We start from the raw sequence: 19,771 nt of genomic DNA, 5'->3' as shown, positions 1-19,771 counted from the left end.
ATTGCTGTAATATAAATCATACTATAACTCTAAAACAGTACTAGATATAATAATAGTTTCAATCCAATGTGTTAAATGTATGTTCGACAAACAATAATCATTTCAAAAATTATAAAAAAAAAATGAAAAATGTTTTAGGACGATTCGCGACTCCCACCCCGCCTCTAGCCTTCCACACACCAGTCAGCTTGGGCGGGGACCACGGACCTCCGCCATCAAGTTTCACAGATGAAACATTTATTAGTGAAAACGGAAAATAAACTAAACAATAATAAGATTGTAATACATTAAATAGTTAATTACTATATTACAATAATATAGTATAGTAAAACACGTATATCGACAACTGAAAACAGTCAAAATAACGATTTTATCCGAAAGTTCAATAGAGAAGTGCTATTTATAACCTATAAATTAACGTCACAGTTTTTTTTTTGTTACGCCAATTTAATCGGAGTCAATTGAGTGACTGAATTACATTGAATTGTCACGGGTGAGTAAATTATATTATATTTAAATGTAAAACAATATTCCAACTATTATTTGTGATATTCGAAATTTTAAAATGTTATGTAAATTGTGATATTTTAAAAACGTTTTAATGTTGCGCCTATAGTTAAAATCGATTATTAATCAGCAGTGCATACGTTTGTGCTTTATTACAAAACAAAATAAATCCTAATCAATCCTCAATTGGACTGACAGGTGTTGGAATCATTCTAAAAAAAATATCTATAATCTTAGTGTGTTGATTTGTTCTATGCTTCTCACATCACAATTTGTATGCCAAACTTAAGAGTTTTCGCATTTAATTCAATTACTTCGAAATTAATTTATGGCTGGTAAGTACCTCTGTAACAGATAATGCAATCACAAAACTTTTAGATATAAAAAAATAATATTCGGCGTCATTTTGCAAATTGTAAAAATAATTTGTTAAAAATAGACTTTAAAACTAGGTCTGTGACCCAATTATCTAAATGTGACGGTTACCTAGTCGCTACGCGTACGACCTGGGTCGGGAAGGATGTCTACAATCAAAGCGGTTTAAGTTTTAGCATATTATTATTATTATTTTTCAAATATTATTTAGTGCAAATTATTTTTCAATATAACAATTAATGTAATATTTGTTGATGTCTTAAAAATGTGTTAACGTTTATTTCAATTAACATACAATCCGAAATTAACTAAATTGAATTATTAAATAGACAATTAAATATTAAATGTATATAAATTCTCGTTAAAGATATTTTCTATAAAACCTCCCAATGAAATGGGTAGAAAATGCGGACAAATAGATAAAGGGAGGCAGTTTTTTTTATTTCATTTTCCATTCGTCTAATTAGACTGAATTCTCTTAATAACATTCGTAAATCTGGCAAGTGTGCATGAAAAAAAATCACTTTTTTTATTTTTTTATTGCTTAGATGGGTGGACGAGCTCACAGCCCACCTGGTGTTAAGTGGTTACTGGAGCCCATAGACATCCACAACGTAAATGCGCCACCCACCTTGAGATATAAGTTCTAAGGTCTCAAGTATAGTTACAACGGCTGCCCTACCCTTCAAACCGAAACGCATTACTGCTTTACGGCAGAAATAGGCAGGGTGGCGGTACTCATCCGCGCGGACTCACAAGAGGTCCTACCACCAGTAATTACTCAAATTATAATTTTGCGGGTTTTATTTTTATTACACGATGTTATTCCTTCACCATGGAAATCAATCGTGAACATTTGTTGAGTACGTATTTCATTAGAAAAATTGGTACCCACCTGAGATTCGAACACCGGTGCATCGCTCAACACGAATGCACCGAACGTCTTATCCGTTAGGCCACGACGACTTTCACTCGCAGGTAATCCTGTTTTTTTTTAAATTATAATTTCCCATAATCCCTTTGGAATATTCTCTAGGTTGTCTTAGAGTAAATATTTCTTATGTATATTGTTTTGTAGATCATGAAGCAAGATGGCGTTGAGTAGGGAGAAAAATCATGGCGCCATGAATCACGGGAGCTGTCAAAATAATAACCATAAAACTGTCTGAATCAGGTAACTTACCAACTCTAACAATACAAAGACTAGCATCTAACAGATGCTGAATGTAATCTTAACGTGAAATGGAATGCAGAGGGAATTAAAAAAAAAAAGCGGAGCGCGTGCAAATTGTTGCACGTAAATGAAGTGAAACTTCTTTTTCGATCTGTAGTATTGTAGTTTTCTTCATTTTTCATCCTTAAATCAGATTGATCTTGTAATAGGGAATGCTTTGTATAAGAGATGCGACATCTTCAACATTTATATTATATATATTTAAAAAAAAAAATTTTTTTTTTTAAATACTACATTAAAATATTGGACGCCACTCGTTGCTAACGCTCGCGCTGGCCTGTAACAGGTATACTACGCGCATGCGTGCGAGTGTTAGGCATTCATTCTAGCTCTATCTCTTTCTAGCATGGTAGCGTTAAACGTTTAACGCAACCTTGTTGGAAGTCGCATTAGAAGTTTCACTTCAATATAGTATAGAGAGTAAAAGTAAAGAGCACCGTCTTGTTTAAGGGACAAGTTGAAAAAACGTCCACCTGTAAACGGCTTTGACGGCTTTTACTGTATTTTAAATACTGCTACATTCATAGTATGTTCACGTCCTACACTAACGCTACTTCGGTGAGTCTTCTAACAACAACTCGCTGTTTATAGGCGGACACTTTTTCAACTTGTCCCCTGTACAAGATGGCGTAATATTTCCGTTTTTCCAACTGGAAAGACGAAGGTATCGCAACATAAAGCTTAATCTTTTGTAGATTCCGTTTTATTGAAAAATCAATGAAGTACGAAATGAAACGAAGTTGATTTATTTGAGACATTAATGAATTGGGACGAAATTACACTTTTAAATCTGAGGAAATACTAAATTAAAAGAAAACACTCATACAAATCCGCTCTTCTCGTTCCCGCCAAAAAGTCTTAAAAGAGGCCAATATGTTTTCTTACTAATTACTAATTTTCTTTCTAATTCTTGAGTAACTACTGGAGATTCCCTTCTGAATAAATAAAAGCTATTTTATTCTCGCTCATATAAATCCTAAGGCCTTGCTTATCCCTTACATAGAAGTTCTAGAACCATCATCGACGGGAGTTGTAATATTTCGTCTCTTTCGCACAGCGACGCCGCGCAGCGTGCAAGAGGGAGAGCGATGCACCCGACCGCCCGGTGACCCTGTCGCCGACACCCGCACAATATGTCGTGGGACTCTATCGAGTCACGTGACTTTCTCGGGTAAGGAACTAGGGGGGCCAGAGGTAAGGAGAATTGTCTCATACGGGGGGAAGGGAGGAGGGGTAAGTCGAAGTGTCCAGCTGTGGGCAGCTAACTACTCCTCGGAAATCCAACGGCAAAGCGTTGCAAACGGTCTGTCTGCTTAGCGCTAGTTTTTTAACGTTCTCGATAGCGTAAAAGTTAACTTAAATTTGTATGGAGTTGGATCGTTTGCCTACGTTTGCCGCTAGGGGCGCTGTTCCAACCGCATACAAATTTGTGTTGACTTTTACGCTATCGAGAACATTAAAAAACTCGCACTAAGCACACTGATTTAAAAGTAGCAGTAAACAGAGTGAAGAGTGCAGAGTTGAACGACATATAGACACATCCTGAGCATTTTATTATAAAAAAAAAAGAACACAATACTCCTAACCTAAAACATGTTATTATCCGCATATTATAAACGACATATTATAAAAAGTGGAGTCGAATTGAGAATCTTCTGATTTGAAGTCAGTTAAAACCTCTAAAAACCAACGCTGGAGGGAAGGCTGCCGAAAAACATATTATGAGGTTAGAGCAGTTTTTGACATCACGCCTTCAAAGTGCGAGCGAGATAGTGATATTACTAAACACACTAATTGTATCACTCTAATTTTTACGTACCCTCATTTTTGGATTTTTTGATTATAGAGAATTATAAGTTTGAACATTGTTATGGTTCTATTTTAAAGGTCTATACATCTATAATCACAGATTTCGCCAAGGCTACACTACAGACAAATAATATTAAAGACAAACAATATTAATCCATTCTTAATAAGACCACAGATATTTTTTTCTTTTTTTTTGGTACAATTTTTCCTTGTTAGGGAAGGCAAGGGGATCTAAGCCCATACGACATTAACAATAAACAAAAGAGTGCGTGTGTGTTTCAAATACATGGTAGTGTGTGTAATGTTTTTATTATTGACTAGCTGACCCGGCAGACTTCGAAGTGCCTCAATTGATAAATAAAAGACCTAAACTTTTGTATAAAATAAACTTATAAAAACAAAAGTAATCCGTCGGACGGTGGCCACATCAAAGGAAAAACAAAATTGTTATTTTTATTTTATTCCGAGCATTTTCATATTTATCTAACTTTTAAACCTTCTCTGGACTTCCACAAATAATTCAAGACCAAACTTAGCCAAATCGGTCCAGCCGATATCGAGTTTTAGCGAGACTTAACGAACAGCAATTCATTTATATAAATAGATTTCAAGTATTTTTATGGATAATTTAAAAAAAAAATTAGCATTCTGCACTTCTAGGATGCCGTGTTATGAGTACCAGATACTGACAAATATACTTTAAATATATATAAATAAAAAAGCACCCAAACAAAGAGCAATGAAACCAGTTCATTACATAATGTTTGCCCGATGCGAGAATCGAACCCGCGACTTCCTACCCAACAGTCAGGGCCGCTAACTCCTGCACCAGCGTGTCACGCATGCTTGTATTCTTCCAGCGGAGTGCCGGCGCATCAGTTATCAGCCACACGTCTTCTCAGTTCACCAGATCCGTCGAGACACCATCTCGATGAGACGCAAGGTGAGCTCCTATTACTGGTTCCAGGGTACAGGAATACATTTCTCAGATCTAAGATCTTCATTGGTTGCTGGGGGTAGGTCGCATCCAGCTTGAAGAGTGTATATACTTAAAGCTTTGACGTCGTGGTGCTTTGGCGTCTTCACAATGTCAAGTCTACGTGCTCCAGCCATCACAAACTGGTGGTAGGACGTCTTGTGAGTCCGCACGAGTAGGCACCACCGCCCTGCCTATTTCTGCAGTGAAGCAGTAATGCGTTTCGGTTTGAAGGGTGGGGCAGCCGTTGTACTGTAAAAACTGAATGGTATCAGTAGTTATAAATGTTTTATGAACAGATATGAGTAGAAGGGTTATTTTGATAATGTCCTGAAAAGCATCCCACGCTTTGTTACAATAAAATCGTTTTTTCTTATATTATTTTTAATTCAAATTTATTAAAATTTATTTTCTATTCATTTCTATTCGATATATATTTTCTATTCGTATTTTTTTTAGTTTTTTTAAACTATAATAATATTTATTTTTCATTTTTAAGTTGAATTTAAATTTTGTCAATAATTTTTTATATTTTGAATTGTCATCGGTCATTAACAAGTATACTAAATTTCGAGTTAATCCGACGCTTTGAAGGGGGTCAAAATCATGTTTAATGTTTCCGTTACATACTAATTAATATACATACTTCTGAAGCTAATAAAAGGCACTCCCCTTCCAGAAGTATATCCATTTTCGGAGGAATACCCAGGACCGGCTTCGGCCAGGAATGGCGCGTTGCGCTGGGGCGCGAGGTTCGGTCCGGCCCACCGACCACCGGCCTCTGGGCTGCTGGATTGCTTCCGAGTTTGCCGGTCTAGACTCGACCAGTACCTGGCCAGGCGGAAGGTGAGTTTATTGAGTCATTTCTTTTTCGTTATCGTAAACAAGATGATCGGTTTTAATTGATTTATTCGTTTATATCACGGCGTGTATTTTGTGTACCCCCAGAACCCTAAAGCAGCAATTCGATTCAGGTACTTAATGTAGCATCAGCTAAGGAATCTCCTCTTAAATTTATTTTTTTAATTTCATTATTTACCTGTTAAAAAAATGAGTATAGCAGAGGAAGTGTGAAAGTAGCCCCGGTAATCAACAAATTAAAGAGCGGACGGTTAGTGTGGTGTGGACATGTGATGCGTAGAGAGAAGATGCATGTGACTAGGAGATGTATGGAAATGGTAGTGCAAGGTAGAGGAGGAAGAGGTCGACTGAAGAAGACATGGATGGAGTGTGTGAATGACGTTATGAGAGAGAGAGAGAGAAGTGAGTGTTGAGATGACGGCTGATAGAAGAGAATGGCAGAGAAAAATTAGCTGTACCGATCCCATCTAGTGGGATAAGGTGGAGAGAAAAAAAGACCTATTAAAATCTAAGTGCTTTCTATATTAAAAACAATGATATTTTTTAAGTAACAGTAGTAGGTATGTAGTGGTATGATCGTGGGAAATTAACAGACTAAGAAACTTAGTTTTGTAGCAACGATATTAATTGCTGGATAGCTTCTAACAATATATCGACTGGTGAAAGGTTATTTGGTTTAAACGACATTTCGCTTTTTTTTTATTGCTTAGATGGGTGGATGAGCTCGCAGCCCACCTGGTGTTAAGTGGTTACTGGAGCCCATAGACATCTACAACGTAAATGCGCCACCCGCCTCGAGATATAAGCTCTCTCTCAAGTATAGTTACAACGGCTGCCTCACCCTTCAAACCTAAACGCATTACTGCTTCACGACTGAAATAGGCAAGGTGGTGGTACCTACCCGCGCGGACTCACAAGAGGTCCTACTACCAGTAAAAATGTGTCAGGTGTCTATGTGTCAATAGCAATGTCAATTGGCCAGATTGAACGCGGGGTCCGTCTGTACGGTCAGAACGAGCAGCGCCAGGCCGTCAAGGTATGGCTGTCAGCGTTGCGCGGCGTCAGACACAGAAACGACAAGTTCGCCCTCTTAGGACATCTGTACCAGGCGTACATGGACTTTGGGAAGTACAGGTAAGGCGGAGAACCAGAGGATTTAGCGTGTGAGCCTGTCCCGTTCTTTTTCTGCTGCTATCTCTTTTCGACACACCATAAATTTAAAAACCGTTGTTGCTTTTGTGAAGTTTCTTTGTGGGATCCTTTAAAATCCACAAGAGGGCTTAAAGTAATCCCATTTTTGTTTTTGTTTAATACCATACACAGAATTAGATTAGCCCTTTGATTGATGTGTAGGTCACCGGTGCCCTACGCGGCGCACTGAAGTAATTGTGTCGATTTCTGTTAATAAGGGCGCCGGAATATCTAGTAGACTCTGGGAAAAACGAATCCAAGAACACCGAGAATGAATCTATTTCTAGGAACCTAAATGATATACATTAAAAATAAAAGAAGACAAAGTTTGGTAATCCAGACGCTTAGTATTAAGACACCTATGTATATATTAGGCAGTCGACGTGTTAAAAAAAAGTAAATATAGTGTTACGCCAGTAAGAGTAACGCCAGCTATCGCCGAATAATCGAACGAATATCGAAAGATCTAGTAGCATCTAGAACGCTCGAGAAGTACAACGCCATCTATTGTCAGATAGCGGAAACACAATACTCGAAATGTGTGGAATATTCTCGATAATTCTAGGGATGTGGTATCGGCTATAAAAGCGTTGCAGAGATGGCACGCAGTTAGTCAGTAATCGAAACTACTTGAATCGAAACAGCGAACGGATCACCTGAAGCGAAGCGGAAGAAGCGAATTGAGAATTTTAAAGCGTTTGTGAAGTGTTTAAGTGTTGAATACAGTACCGGTCACCGTCCTCGTCGAACCCGTCGCTCGACGAGCGAATTAACCCATAGACACAGCCCACTGAGTTTCTCGCCGGATCTTCTCAGCGGATCGCGTTTCCGATCCGGTGGTAGATTCTGCGAAGCACTGCTCTTGCTAGGATCAGTGTTAGCATCACTCCGGTTTGAGCCCCGTGAGCTCACCTACTAGTTATGGTTACGCTGAAATAGCCTCTCAAGGCTATCAGCTTAGGTAGGAAAAAAAAGAAAGAAAGTTGAATACAGTTTTTAGTTGTGCTTTGGTGAAACTTATTATTTATCCCGAACCCCAGCGCGTAACAATACAAATATGTACGCGAAATGAAACTGTATTAGCGGTTTCATTGAGCTAAGCATTTGTCCGTTTTACGTTGTAGAGAATCGTTGGAGTTCGCAAACAGACAACTAGGTATTTCCGAAGAGCTGGACTCCGCTCCGATGCGGGCCGAGGCGTACCTCAACTTGGCGAGGGCTCACCAAACCCTGGGCGGGCTGGACAGGTGAGAAGGCAGCCAATCGCAGTAGACTAATGAGACCAGCTGAAGCTGCATGCCCGTAGATATCACGACGAAAAAGCCGCCGACTATCTTGAAACATCGTCGCTGTCAAACCAAGATCTGCTATGTGCAAAAACTCTATTTAGAATTAACCAGTAAAAACATTATCGTATAAAATTCGTAGACTTTGGCAGACTTCGTAGTGCCTCAATCGATAAATAAAGGACCTAAGCTTTTGTATAAAATAAACTTAAAACAAACAATCCGTCCGACAGGGAACACTTCAAAGGAAAAACAAAATTGTTATTTTTATTTAATTCCGAGCATTTTCATATTTATCTACATTTTAAACCTTCTCTGGACTCCCACAAATAATTCAAGAACAAAATTATCCAAATCGATCCAGCCGTTCTCGAGTTTTAGCCAGCAATTCATTTTTATATATAATATAGATGAAGGTGATTTTTTAAGAACTATATCAAATGAAATCTATATAGATAAATATTAAAGCTATAGACACATAACAGTTTTTTTTATACGGTAGATAGGGCTGTGAACTATACGAAAAGGTCATAAAGTAAAAATCTGAAAAAGTGCACATAACAGATTTTGGATTGATAACGACGATATATTACTTGTTTTTTTTAAATCTGCTTTATGCACAAAAGTACATTAATGTATTAAATGCCTAAGGCATTATCTACCAGTTAACCAAGGGTCGTGTTGATAGTCCTGTGAAAGGTGCATTCATTTTTCATGTTATCTTCTGATTTATCTCCTCAGGGTGGTGGCGGCTACCCCTGCAAACAATACACCCCACTACTAGTACTTACGCTATAAGCTTGTTTATATTAAGAATCTTTTTGTGTATTCGCCTATTTCGGATTGCTTTTTTTTTTGCTTATTGAGAGCCCCTACCAATTTAATATTATTTAAAAAAAGGAAGGAATCTTCCAAAAATACGGCCACTAAAAATATCTCATTAAATAACCACAATATTGATTTAGACTTTATTTCATCTCATGCCATTTCGTTTCATTAAATTTCATCCTCAATCTCAAATTAACCAACTTCATCTCATTTTTTCCGCTTCATATTATTATTACAGAATTTGAGGAAAATAAGACTTGGCTTAAAGGTCCCGTTGCCAGGCCATAAGATCTTTAAAAAAAATCTATGTTATTTGCAACCATGGAGTTAATAAGTACCTACAACTGGAGTGCTGTCTAATGCCGAGAAATCGGTCTCGAAAGAGAATACTTTTTGGTCGCGGTGTCCTTGTCTAATGTGGTGACCATATAAAATGTATTTATAGGACACAATTATACACATGCATCAGTTTTGAATTTACCTTAAGTAATTCTGTGTAACCCTATGTAAATACAAAACACGTGCTTGCAACGTTTTATTTATGTAAATTCAATTCTAAACATTGCTTCGTCGTCATGGTGACTTTTTTTCGACGGTTTTTTTTGGAAGTTGCTGCGTTGTCGAAAATCTAGCACTGAGTTTTATTACAAACATCATTACCTCAGTTCTATTACTTAAACTTCCTCAAACTCATGTTTAACGTCCGAATACTGAACTTAATTACGCAATTCCTACTTTAATGTACTGGCTAAGTGGGCCGTGCAAATTAATATTTGACACACTAAGTGAGACATTGCAACACACATGGTCTGCGCGTATCGGGTGCTCTTTTCCTACATTCACATCTTCAATTGATTTAAAATTGCTTGTATTTTTACTTCTGTGCTATTTTCATGACACGTGTATATTAAGTCTACTAGTTACATTTTAGGAAATAAAACACAATGGGTAATAAAATGAAATGAACTGAAATTCATTTATTTGTTATATGTAGACAATTAAATAACTCTTAAATGACAAGTCAATACACATAACACAATACACATAGTACTTGATGTCTATTTACAAAATATTGGTTATATTATTATTATTAAGTTCAGTTAATTTTCTGTAGTCTTATAATATAACATTTCCTCTATTTTAAGTAAATTCTTTTTTTTCAACGAAATACATAATTTATTTTAATCAATATCTAAGTGGACCATGAGTATCATTAAAATTTCGCAATTTAAATTTCAATTCAATTAAAAATCGCCATTTTTCTTTAATAAATCTAAAATCGACTTTATATTTACAATCACTATTTCGCGGCTTTTAAGTTTTTGTTTCAATACCTTAACATCTTGTCGTAATTTTGCTTTTCTCGGGGTATTTTTTATTTCTTGCGTTTGAGTACTTGATTCTTCTTGTTTGACCTTTATATAGAACATTTTCCAGAAATTCCAACGTCATATTTACTAGAAGATCCTCCTCGTTGGCTTAACGTCAGGCAAATGATATACATGCTTGCGTGCGACGCTATTCAATACAATAAAAAAAGTTCAAAAAATACTACGTGATGGCTCTTATAATATAAAAAATACATTGCAAAATTATAGTTTTCACGATTGTTTTTTCAAATTTAGTATATGACATAGATTAAGTACAATTTACAAGACAAATGGTATTAAATATTATAATGAGAAAAAATATCTCACATTTTAAAAATATATGCTCACACTAGTAAAAATTTATCAATGAATCTGACATATGGAAGGATATTCCACAAACTGGAGAGGATTCTCGCTTAAAACCACTTACATTAAAAGTGTTCACCATGATTACACGGAAAGTTTCACGATTTTCGAAAAAAAACAAGCCACAAGCTGTATCAGTGCCATTTTAACTTCGCACTACAAACGTAAATAGACGCCATTTTTCTTTTAATCCATTCATAGCTCTTTTTCGGTGATGCCAACAATTAATCTGGCTTCCCACCAAATTCAACATGAAAACCATCAGAAATCTACGTACCTACCATTACATTTTCCATTAAACAGAGTTCTTATTAATATAGAACAATAATTTTTTTGTTAATGAGCTTTATTAATACATGATGTTCTATTAAAAATCAATATATATCATATAATCAATACTTCTTATATAATTTATTTTAATAAATTGTCATCATCAGAAACTAATTTCACCATAACTTTGTACGTTTATTTTGAACCAATTTAATTATTGACGTTGATGGAAATTCTAAATTGTCGCAACATTTTCTAGTTAAGTTTAAGTCACATCGTTTAAATAATATGTATTTAGATATATTATTGTCATAAAATGTTTAAAATCCTGTAAAGTGGATTGATTTTAACCTTTTCGATAATTTTCAACAACGCCCAAGCTACTAAAAAATCCACTAACCACTAAAAGCCATTTTTGATAACTAAGACGGGGGTCCAAATTCCGAGATTTTACGGAAAATCCCCTAAGCTAGCAACACTGCTTTTTGTTTGTAAAATGTGCGAGAGGGACACCACCACTTAATAATCATTCTCTTTTCAGACCGTTTTTCCTTACATCTTTTGCTATTTAAAAATAAACTTTAAGCCATAGAGATAAAGTATATTTTTAGTTATTATGTCAAACGAAGTAAGCACTCCAGTTAGAATAGTAACTCTATGTTTGCAACAGAGCTCTCTCGTACGCCCGCCACGCTCTGTACAACGACTGCGGCGGCGGCTCCACGGCCGGCTACGTCCACCTCACCGTGGCCTCCGTGAGCTTAGAGCTCGGAGCTTTCTCCAAGGCCATGGACGGCTTCCAGAAAGCTCTTGCAGTGGCGCAGGCGCAGAACGACAACACGCTATTGCTACAGGTAAATTGTGTTTGATCTGATCTATTGCCACCGCGAAGCAGCCACTTTGCTATTGTTCATTGCCCGTGGACATCAGCAATCTGAGAGGCACAGCCCGACTGCAGAGTACTCTTCTCGAGCGTCCATCATGCCCCGGGCGCTTATCACAAAAGCCGCCAAACAGTCCACAAAACGAATAAATGTAGGATAATTTTTATTTTAAAGCTAGCCGACCCGGCAAACGTTGCTTTTCCATTTAAATACATTATTGTTGAAATAACACTCCGGAATAGAATAAATTGTTAATAGTTGAATGCAAAGAGGACAAACAAACTTACCAAGCACCTCGCGCTTTTTTACAATAAAATCATTTTTTCTTACACTACTTTTAATTCAAATTTATTAAAATTTATTTTATATTTTTTAGTTGGATTTTCTATAAAAGCGTATTTTGTTAGTTTTTTTAAACTATTATTTATTTTTCACTTTTTAGTTAAATTTCAATTTTTTCAACATTTATTTTTTCAATTATTTTTTTTATTATACAATTATCATCGGTCCTTAATAAGTATACCAACTTTGGAGTTAATCCGACGTTTTGAAGGGGGTCAAAATAATGTTCAAAGATTCCGTTACATACACTTACATACATACGTCTGAAGCTTAACTCATAGAAACAGCCCACTGAGTTTCTCGCCGTTGTCGCGTTTCCGATCCGGTGGTAGATTCTGCGAAGCACTGCTCTTGCTAGGGCCAGTGTTAGCAACACTTCGGTTTGAGCCCCGTGAGTTCACCCACACGTTAGGGTGAAATAGCCTCTCAAGGCTATCGGCATAGGTAGGAAAAAAAACTGAAGCTAATAAGAGCGTATTAAAAAAAGGTGTACGTGGGTCTGTCTGAGCTGTGGCGGCGGCTGCGGGACGCGGAGCGCGCGGTGGCGTGCGCGGCGCGGGCCTGCGACCTGGGCCGGGGCCCGCGCGCCGCCGACCTCAACACGCGTCACCACCGCACGGCGCTGCTGCAAATGGCGGCCGCCTTGCGCGCCCGCGGCGAGCTCGGAGACGCGCACGACTACTGCAACGTAAGTCAACGAATAAACGGTTTACGGTAGACAGCGGCTTGGCTCTGCTCCTGGCATTGCCGAAGTCCATGGGCGACGGTAACCACTTGCCATGAGGTGGGCCGTAAGCTCGTCTGCCTACAAGGGCAAAAAAAAACTTTTTTTTTAATGGGTTTTATGACCCGTGGCGTGGGTCCACCCTCGCGTGGGTCGCCGCACGAGCCGCGCAGCTGATCTGGTGACGCTTCTGTCCCAGGAGGCGCTGCGGCTGGCGGCGGTGGCCGGGGACCAGGGCTGCTACGCTCGCGCCGTCCGCATCGCCGGCGACGTCTACCGACGGAAGTGCGACGTCGGCAAAGCTCTCAGGTAAGCTCCTTCGCGACGACCGTCTAAGTTTTTATTTATTTATTGCTTAGATGGGTGGACGAGCTCACAGCCCACCTGGTGTTAAGTGGTTACTGGAGCCCATAGACATCTACAACGTAAATGCGCCACCCACCTTGAGACACAAGTTCTAAGGACCTAGTATAGTTACAACGGCTGCCCCACCCTTCAAACCGAAACGCATTTCCACTTCACGGCAGAAATAGGTAGGGCGGTGGTACCAACCCGTGCGGACTCAAGAGGTCCTACCACCAGTAAACCACCAGATAGCTTGGCAGCCGTTATGCAATTGAGGGTTCGATCGTACGAAGACGATGGGAATTGCGTTGTTATATTCGTGGCCTGGTGCAACAACTTCACGTCAGATTGGCCGCTTGACCAACTAAATATATCATCATCGGTTTTAATATCAATCAATCTCGCAGAATCACGATTGTTCTTTATTAACCATCAAATTTGTAATGTATAAAAGTCAATGTCTGTTTGTCTGATGTCTGATGAAATTTAGCGCACTTACTGTGAGCACACCAAGGAGATTTCGTGTCATAGTAAAAACAACAGACGCCATCTAGACGAATTTAAATCTGAACCTATCGGAACAGATCTAATTGTGGACATTCCTAACACTCGATCAACACTAATCATAACATATGACGTCACATGTGCTAACCGTATTGTACTGTATAACTTACGCGCATTAATTTATATTATATGGAAAAAAAAACCTTGTCGAAATCAGTATTGAATTGTAGCTTTAAAATGATGACCATTCATGGTTACAACGTCGCCTATTTAGACCTCAAATGACGTCACCCATATTGAAGTCATGCTATGTTATAACTAAACGTTCTCTTTCAGGCACTACGAAGTGGCCATGGGCGCGGGCCAGGCATTAGGCGACCGTCTGGCCCAGATGGAGGCCATGGACGGCGCCGCGCGCTGCCTGGAGGCTCTCCGTCTGCAGAACAGGATCTGCAACTGTCGTCCGCTCGAGTTCAACACGAGATTACTGGAAGTCGCCACTTCCGTCGGAGCCAAGGTTTCTGACGTCTTAAAACTGGTTGAGTCTCCGGTTCTCGCCTCCAGATCTTGATATAGGGACTGGTCTCCTTCTCGCGTCGTTCCCTCAGTGCTGAGGATCGTGACCATTATATTTCGACAGGATTTTACTCCTTGTATATCCCGCCAGCACCTCCAACCATTGGCCGCACGAAGGGCGTCGTGGAATGGGATCTCGAGTATGGTGCGGATTTGGTCAAACCAAAGCTGGTTTGACCAAATCCGACCGCGACTTTCCCTCGATCTTCCCTGTCACGAATAGTCTCTCTAAGCCAGCCTTTCTCAAAGTAGGCAATAACGCCCCCTTGTGATCGCTGCAAGCCTAAAGGGGGGCGGTAAGAGACCCAGAAAAAAAATGGGGGTGTTGTGTAGAGGCTTGGTAAGCGATTTGTAATTTCATTTAGGAGGACACCGACTGAGCTCTCGCTATAGTGGTTTTTAAGTAGGTTAAAAAAAGGAGGGCGATAAAAAATAATTATTATTCTCAAAGTGGGTAGTAAACAAAATAAGTTTGGGAGCCCCTGCTCTAAGCTATCCGGTGTTTTCCGAGGAATATGACCGAAGTACTCGAGTGCGCGGCGAAGGCAGAGTGTGGACAGTCTTGTCTTGATCTGCAAGTGATCTAAGATAGACAGATTGCTTCTCTTCGCTGTCCGAAGGTATCCGGAGCGTTCTTCTCCAGCACCACATCTCAAAAGCACCCACGCGTTTGCGATCAGCCGCTTTAAGGGTCCAGGTCTCCGCTCCGTATAGAAAAATGGAAAAGACCTCTGGTCTAACTGGTTTTTAACTTAAGCCCGTAAATAATCGTATTTTATAGATGCTGGTACGACGGGTTCGACTCCGCCTAGCCGAGATCTACACCGCGTTGGGCGACAACAAGGCTGCAGCGAGGCAGAAAAGAGCCGCGGCCGCCTGGGGAGCCCCGGCCTGCGCCCGATGCAGGGAGCCGCTCGCGGAGCAGCCCGAGCCGCTGGCGGCGTTGCCGTGCGCGCACATCGTGCACCACGCGTGAGTACGACAAAAGTAGCGAAGTGAGGAGAAGTTGGGAAGCCTTGAGAAGTCGGGAGAAGTGGCACGGACAACTTTTCTTAATATTACCCCTTTTTAACCTTACCCCTTTGCCTCAAAGTAATATAAAATATCTATTTAAAGAAAGTCATTTAGTTCATGCTAAATTTTTTTTCTTGGCAAAGTTAATTAATACCATAGACAAAGCATAGTCCATGTGTGAGCTGTTCAGAAAAAAAAATCCCACCATAAAGGGGACATACTATATTCATCGGTTTTAATGAACTGTAGAAGTAATTAAATCTACATTTAGAATTTAGTTACCTAGGATTTGATACGCCAGAAATAATATTGATTGTAACAATAGTAATAAGTAACAGAAATTACAATAACGAATACGTGAAATTAGACCTTACAAGTAGATAGACCAGTATAGGGTCCTGTGAGTCTGTGATGAGTGGAGACGTCGGTCCGCAGCGGACTTTTTGGCGGGAACGCGAGGAGTGAAATTGTGTGATTTGTTTTATTTTGTCTATTTAGTGTTTCTTCGGGTTTAAATGCGTAATAACGGTGGTTTATTAACAGTTTAGTATATGTGAAAGTATACGAATGTGGGAAAATGAAAAAAAGCCGCTGGACGTAACTTCTCGGGATTCTCCAAAAAGTCCACTGAAAAAGTCTTAGTAAATAACCACCATTTTACTGAGATTATGTTTCATCCCATATCATCTTAACTTATTTCATTTAATTTCATCCCAGTTGATTAATGTCTCAAATTAATCATCTTCATTTCATTTCATTCCATATTATCATTTTTCATAAAATTATTTCATATAAATTAAACATTTCATATAAATTAAAAAAAGACATGACCTAAAGGTCTTAGTTACCAAGTCCGAAAATACCTTAAAAAAAGTCGGTCCGCAGCTGTATGCCGGAGTCGTGGTCACGGCGGTCGACGCTGCGCGCGGGGGGCGGCGCGGAGTGTGCGGAGTGCGCATCACCCCGCGCCGCGCGCCCCCCTCCGCCTGCCCCGCCCGCACCCCGCACGCTTCCCGCGCAGGTACACACACCACCCTACTCGCACTTAGATGTTTAAGCTTCACCATAAGTCGATGGCGATATCTTGGATTCCTGCATAGATGGGTGGACGACCTCACTGCTCATCGGAGTCTATAGACATCTACAACATAAATGCCTCCACCCACATTGAGATATAAGTTCTAAGGTCTCAGTTTTAGCAGTACAATGGCTACTTCAACTTTCAAACCGAAACGCGGTACTGTGTCACGGCAGAAATAGGCAGGCGGTGGTACCTACCAGTGCGGACTCTCAAGACGTCCTACCACCAGTAAATGTGAATTCGATTTCGTAATCCTTCTAGGACTTTCCGTTCGGCACGCCACCGACGCTTCGCGAATCCGACCTGAACTCCGTACTGTCGGACCACAGCAGCCAACAGGCGACATCTAGTGTTTAAACTTGGAATTATCCAGCGTTACAGCGGCCATTTTGTTGACGGATCCTTTATGGCGTGGGTGGTGGTAGGGACCTTGGGTTGTAATTCAACCGCCCCACCCTTCAAACCTGTTTTTTGCGGCAGAAAAACCCCCATAACAATAAATACCGGTTAAAGAGTACCCTGGTGTAATAGTCGGATAACTCTACCGCCCATTTTCCGGTGAATGCCTCCCTATAACGACACCCATTCGAAGAAGTGGGGAGTAGTATCCTAAGTCATCATACGACCAGAACCCAATTTCACACAAGACAAATCTGATATATTTGTGGATTGTGCATCTATTGTGCGGTTGGTGCATCTCAGATTAAAAGACATTGATTATGAACGTGGAATCAAACAATCAGAGAGAATTGAGGTTAATTAAAAAAATTAAAAAGCTATTTGAAAAAAAAATAGGTCTAATACTGATACTCCTTTGCCATAAAGAAATTAAAAAGAAAAAAATGCCAAAAGATATTAGAGGAATTTAAATGAGAAGATCAAAAAGATGTTATTTGTAATTTATTTAGGATAAGAGAGAATATAAATTATCATTTTCAAGCAATATTTTATTGATAAGTAAGTGTTTTTATTTTAATATATCGATAGTGGGCTTTTTATGGGAAAATTTGACGTTGAAAATTATACTTAGTATTAAAATAATAAATGTTGTATTGTGCGTTTGAAAGATCCTTATGCGTGTTATGAAAATTGTGATTTAAAAATAATCTAAATGTATGTATTATCTATCGTTAGGACTTTTTGGCGGGAACCCGAGGAGTGAAGTTTTGTGACTTGTTTTACTTTGTCTATTTAGTGTTTCTTCAGGTTTAAATGCGTAATAACAGTAGTTTATTGACTGTTTAGTATTTGTGAAAGTTCACAAATACGGGAGAATAAAACAAAGCCGCTGGACGTAACTTCTCGGGATCCTCCAAAAAGTCCACTGAAAAAATCTCAGTAAACGACCACCATTTTACTGAGATTATATTTAATTTTCATCCCATGTCATCTCATTTCATCTCATCTAATTTCATTTCATATTATCAGATTATATTCAGAAATAATTATATTTATAAAGGATTAGGCTGTATGGTAAGATACCTTTGCCATTTCGGTTAGAAAAATAAAACAACTACTACTTGGTATATGGCAACATTTCGGTTAATACGCGACATTTATCTTCATAAAGTCGGTTTCATTTAGCATCAACAACAAATTTTAAACACATAATGGTCCTCCTGTAAAGTTGCAAAAATGCCGTTCAAACCAAATAGCTTTTCACCGGTCGAAGTGATGTGTTTACTACGTGCAGACTAATGCTAAAATCATGTAGGTAATACAATTGAAGACATAAGTGGATGAAGGGGTTACGTACCGTTTTTAAGATTTTTGAGCTTTTACATTGAATGAAGGTATTATGAGCCTATTAACCATATTAGAACTTAAAACTCGGGGCTTAAAGGCTATTTTTGGAAATAGCATGTGATGAAAGATTTATGTACGAAGAAAAAGTAAAAGTAACAAAAGTTTGTGGTCCGCTTTCTCAAAATTAACAAATTGTATCATGTCCCCTTCATCCGCTCATGTCTTCAATTTATAGTTTCCACAGACTTCGACTACACGTATCCATTGACAATTAAATACCAAAACAGAAATGGCCGTGCATGAGAAAACTATAAACATTAAAATTATGTATATATTGTTACACGCGCTGAGGTTCGGGATAAATAAAAAGTTCCACCTAAGTACAACTTAAAACTGTATTTAGCACTTAGAACACTTAAAACACTTCACACACACTTTAAAATTCTCAATTCGCTTGTTCCGCTTCGCTTCAGGTGATCCGTTCGCTGTTTCGCTTCGAGTAGTCCCGATTAATAACTAACTGCGTGCCATCTCTGCAACGCTTTTATAGTCGAGATGAAATCCCTAGAATCGTCGAGAACATTCCACACAAGTCGAGTATTGTGTGTTTCCGTTATGTGACAATAGATGGCGTTGTACTTCTCAGGCGTTTTAGATGCTACTAGATCCTTTGTTCTGCTATTTGGCGATAGATGGCGTTACTCTTACCCGCGTAACAATATGTATTATCTGCTACTATGTATTATTTATTTATTTATTATTATGTCTGTACTACATGGAGATTAATAATAAAACCGTGTAGTTAATACAATTTTAGGTTTCCACAAACTAAAACCACACGAACGCACTAATTAAAAAAACAAAAATGGCCGTACAAGAGAGAAAACTATTAAAAATCAAAATGGCGGTAAATTCATTTTGTATAATTAAAATTGTGTTGTAGTTGTGTTACAGATAAATAATTATAAGGTTTATTTATTATTAAAATATTATTAAAATTAACAAAACAGTTTTCAACGCACTGTTAATTGTTACCTTCTGTTATTGATTTGTAAATCGAAGACTTATTAAAAATGGCGTACGTGCATACACAAACTTGTGTATCTAAATATATTTTTTTGTAGTGGACTAGATAAAATATTAACTCATTATAGTATTTATTCAGATGTAGATAAAAAATGGACTATCATAATATATTAAACTGCCATTAATTATTAAAAGTCAATTAGATATTTAAAAAGGTAAATTTATATACCACTACATTAGTTTGATTGAAGAGCACAAAATATACAGAAAAACTACAAGAGTCATATAAATAAACGCGACGTAACATAAAAATAGAGACCGATTTATGTTTTTGAAGTAAAACTTCTTAACGCACGCTTGACTTGGAGAGTAAGCTGGTGAATGTGTGATGAGAGCGTTACGAAAAGTGTGATCGGGTGACACGGAAGTTGAGAGGGAGATATAAGTTAGTGAAGA

At 38.5% G+C, this 19,771-nt stretch overlaps 1 protein-coding gene and 1 long non-coding RNA gene across 2 annotated transcripts; one reads left to right on the top strand and one right to left on the bottom strand.

The window, feature by feature from the left end:
- Positions 1 to 208: 208 nt before the first annotated feature.
- LOC101743372 (43 kDa receptor-associated protein of the synapse homolog) lies at positions 209 to 17,500 on the top strand. Its single transcript, XM_004930807.5, has 14 exons — positions 209 to 493; positions 1,961 to 2,056; positions 3,174 to 3,287; positions 4,786 to 4,868; positions 5,581 to 5,747; positions 6,745 to 6,896; positions 8,078 to 8,200; positions 11,744 to 11,927; positions 12,787 to 12,987; positions 13,223 to 13,332; positions 14,209 to 14,389; positions 15,230 to 15,420; positions 16,348 to 16,483; positions 16,805 to 17,500. Exons 3-14 carry the CDS (start codon positions 3,250 to 3,252, stop codon positions 16,898 to 16,900), a joined length of 1,662 nt encoding a protein of 553 aa, XP_004930864.4. The 5' UTR covers positions 209 to 493; positions 1,961 to 2,056; positions 3,174 to 3,249; the 3' UTR covers positions 16,901 to 17,500.
- On the bottom strand, positions 10,017 to 11,734 carry LOC134201145 (uncharacterized). Its single transcript, XR_009976351.1, has 2 exons — positions 10,868 to 11,734; positions 10,017 to 10,585 (listed from the first exon to the last, which is right to left on the bottom strand). It is a non-coding gene; the product is annotated as an uncharacterized LOC134201145 (long non-coding RNA).
- Positions 17,501 to 19,771: the final 2,271 nt, after the last annotated feature.

Source organism: Bombyx mori, chromosome 23 (genome assembly GCF_030269925.1).
Source record: "Bombyx mori chromosome 23, ASM3026992v2".
Lineage (NCBI taxonomy): Eukaryota > Metazoa > Arthropoda > Insecta > Lepidoptera > Bombycidae > Bombyx > Bombyx mori.
The sequence above is the reverse complement of the archived record's forward strand: the minus strand, read 5'-3'. Positions and strand labels throughout refer to the sequence as shown.

Bases quoted from the DNA above. Each gene is read 5' to 3' on its own strand.
- LOC101743372 (XM_004930807.5), top strand. From the start codon at position 3,250: ATGTCGTGGGACTCTATCGAGTCACGTGACTTTCTCGG. The intron at 4,869-5,580 runs GTGAGCTCCTAT...CTCCCCTTCCAG, and splicing joins CCATCTCGATGAGACGCAAG to AAGTATATCCATTTTCGGAG. The intron at 8,201-11,743 runs GTGAGAAGGCAG...TGTTTGCAACAG, and splicing joins ACCCTGGGCGGGCTGGACAG to AGCTCTCTCGTACGCCCGCC.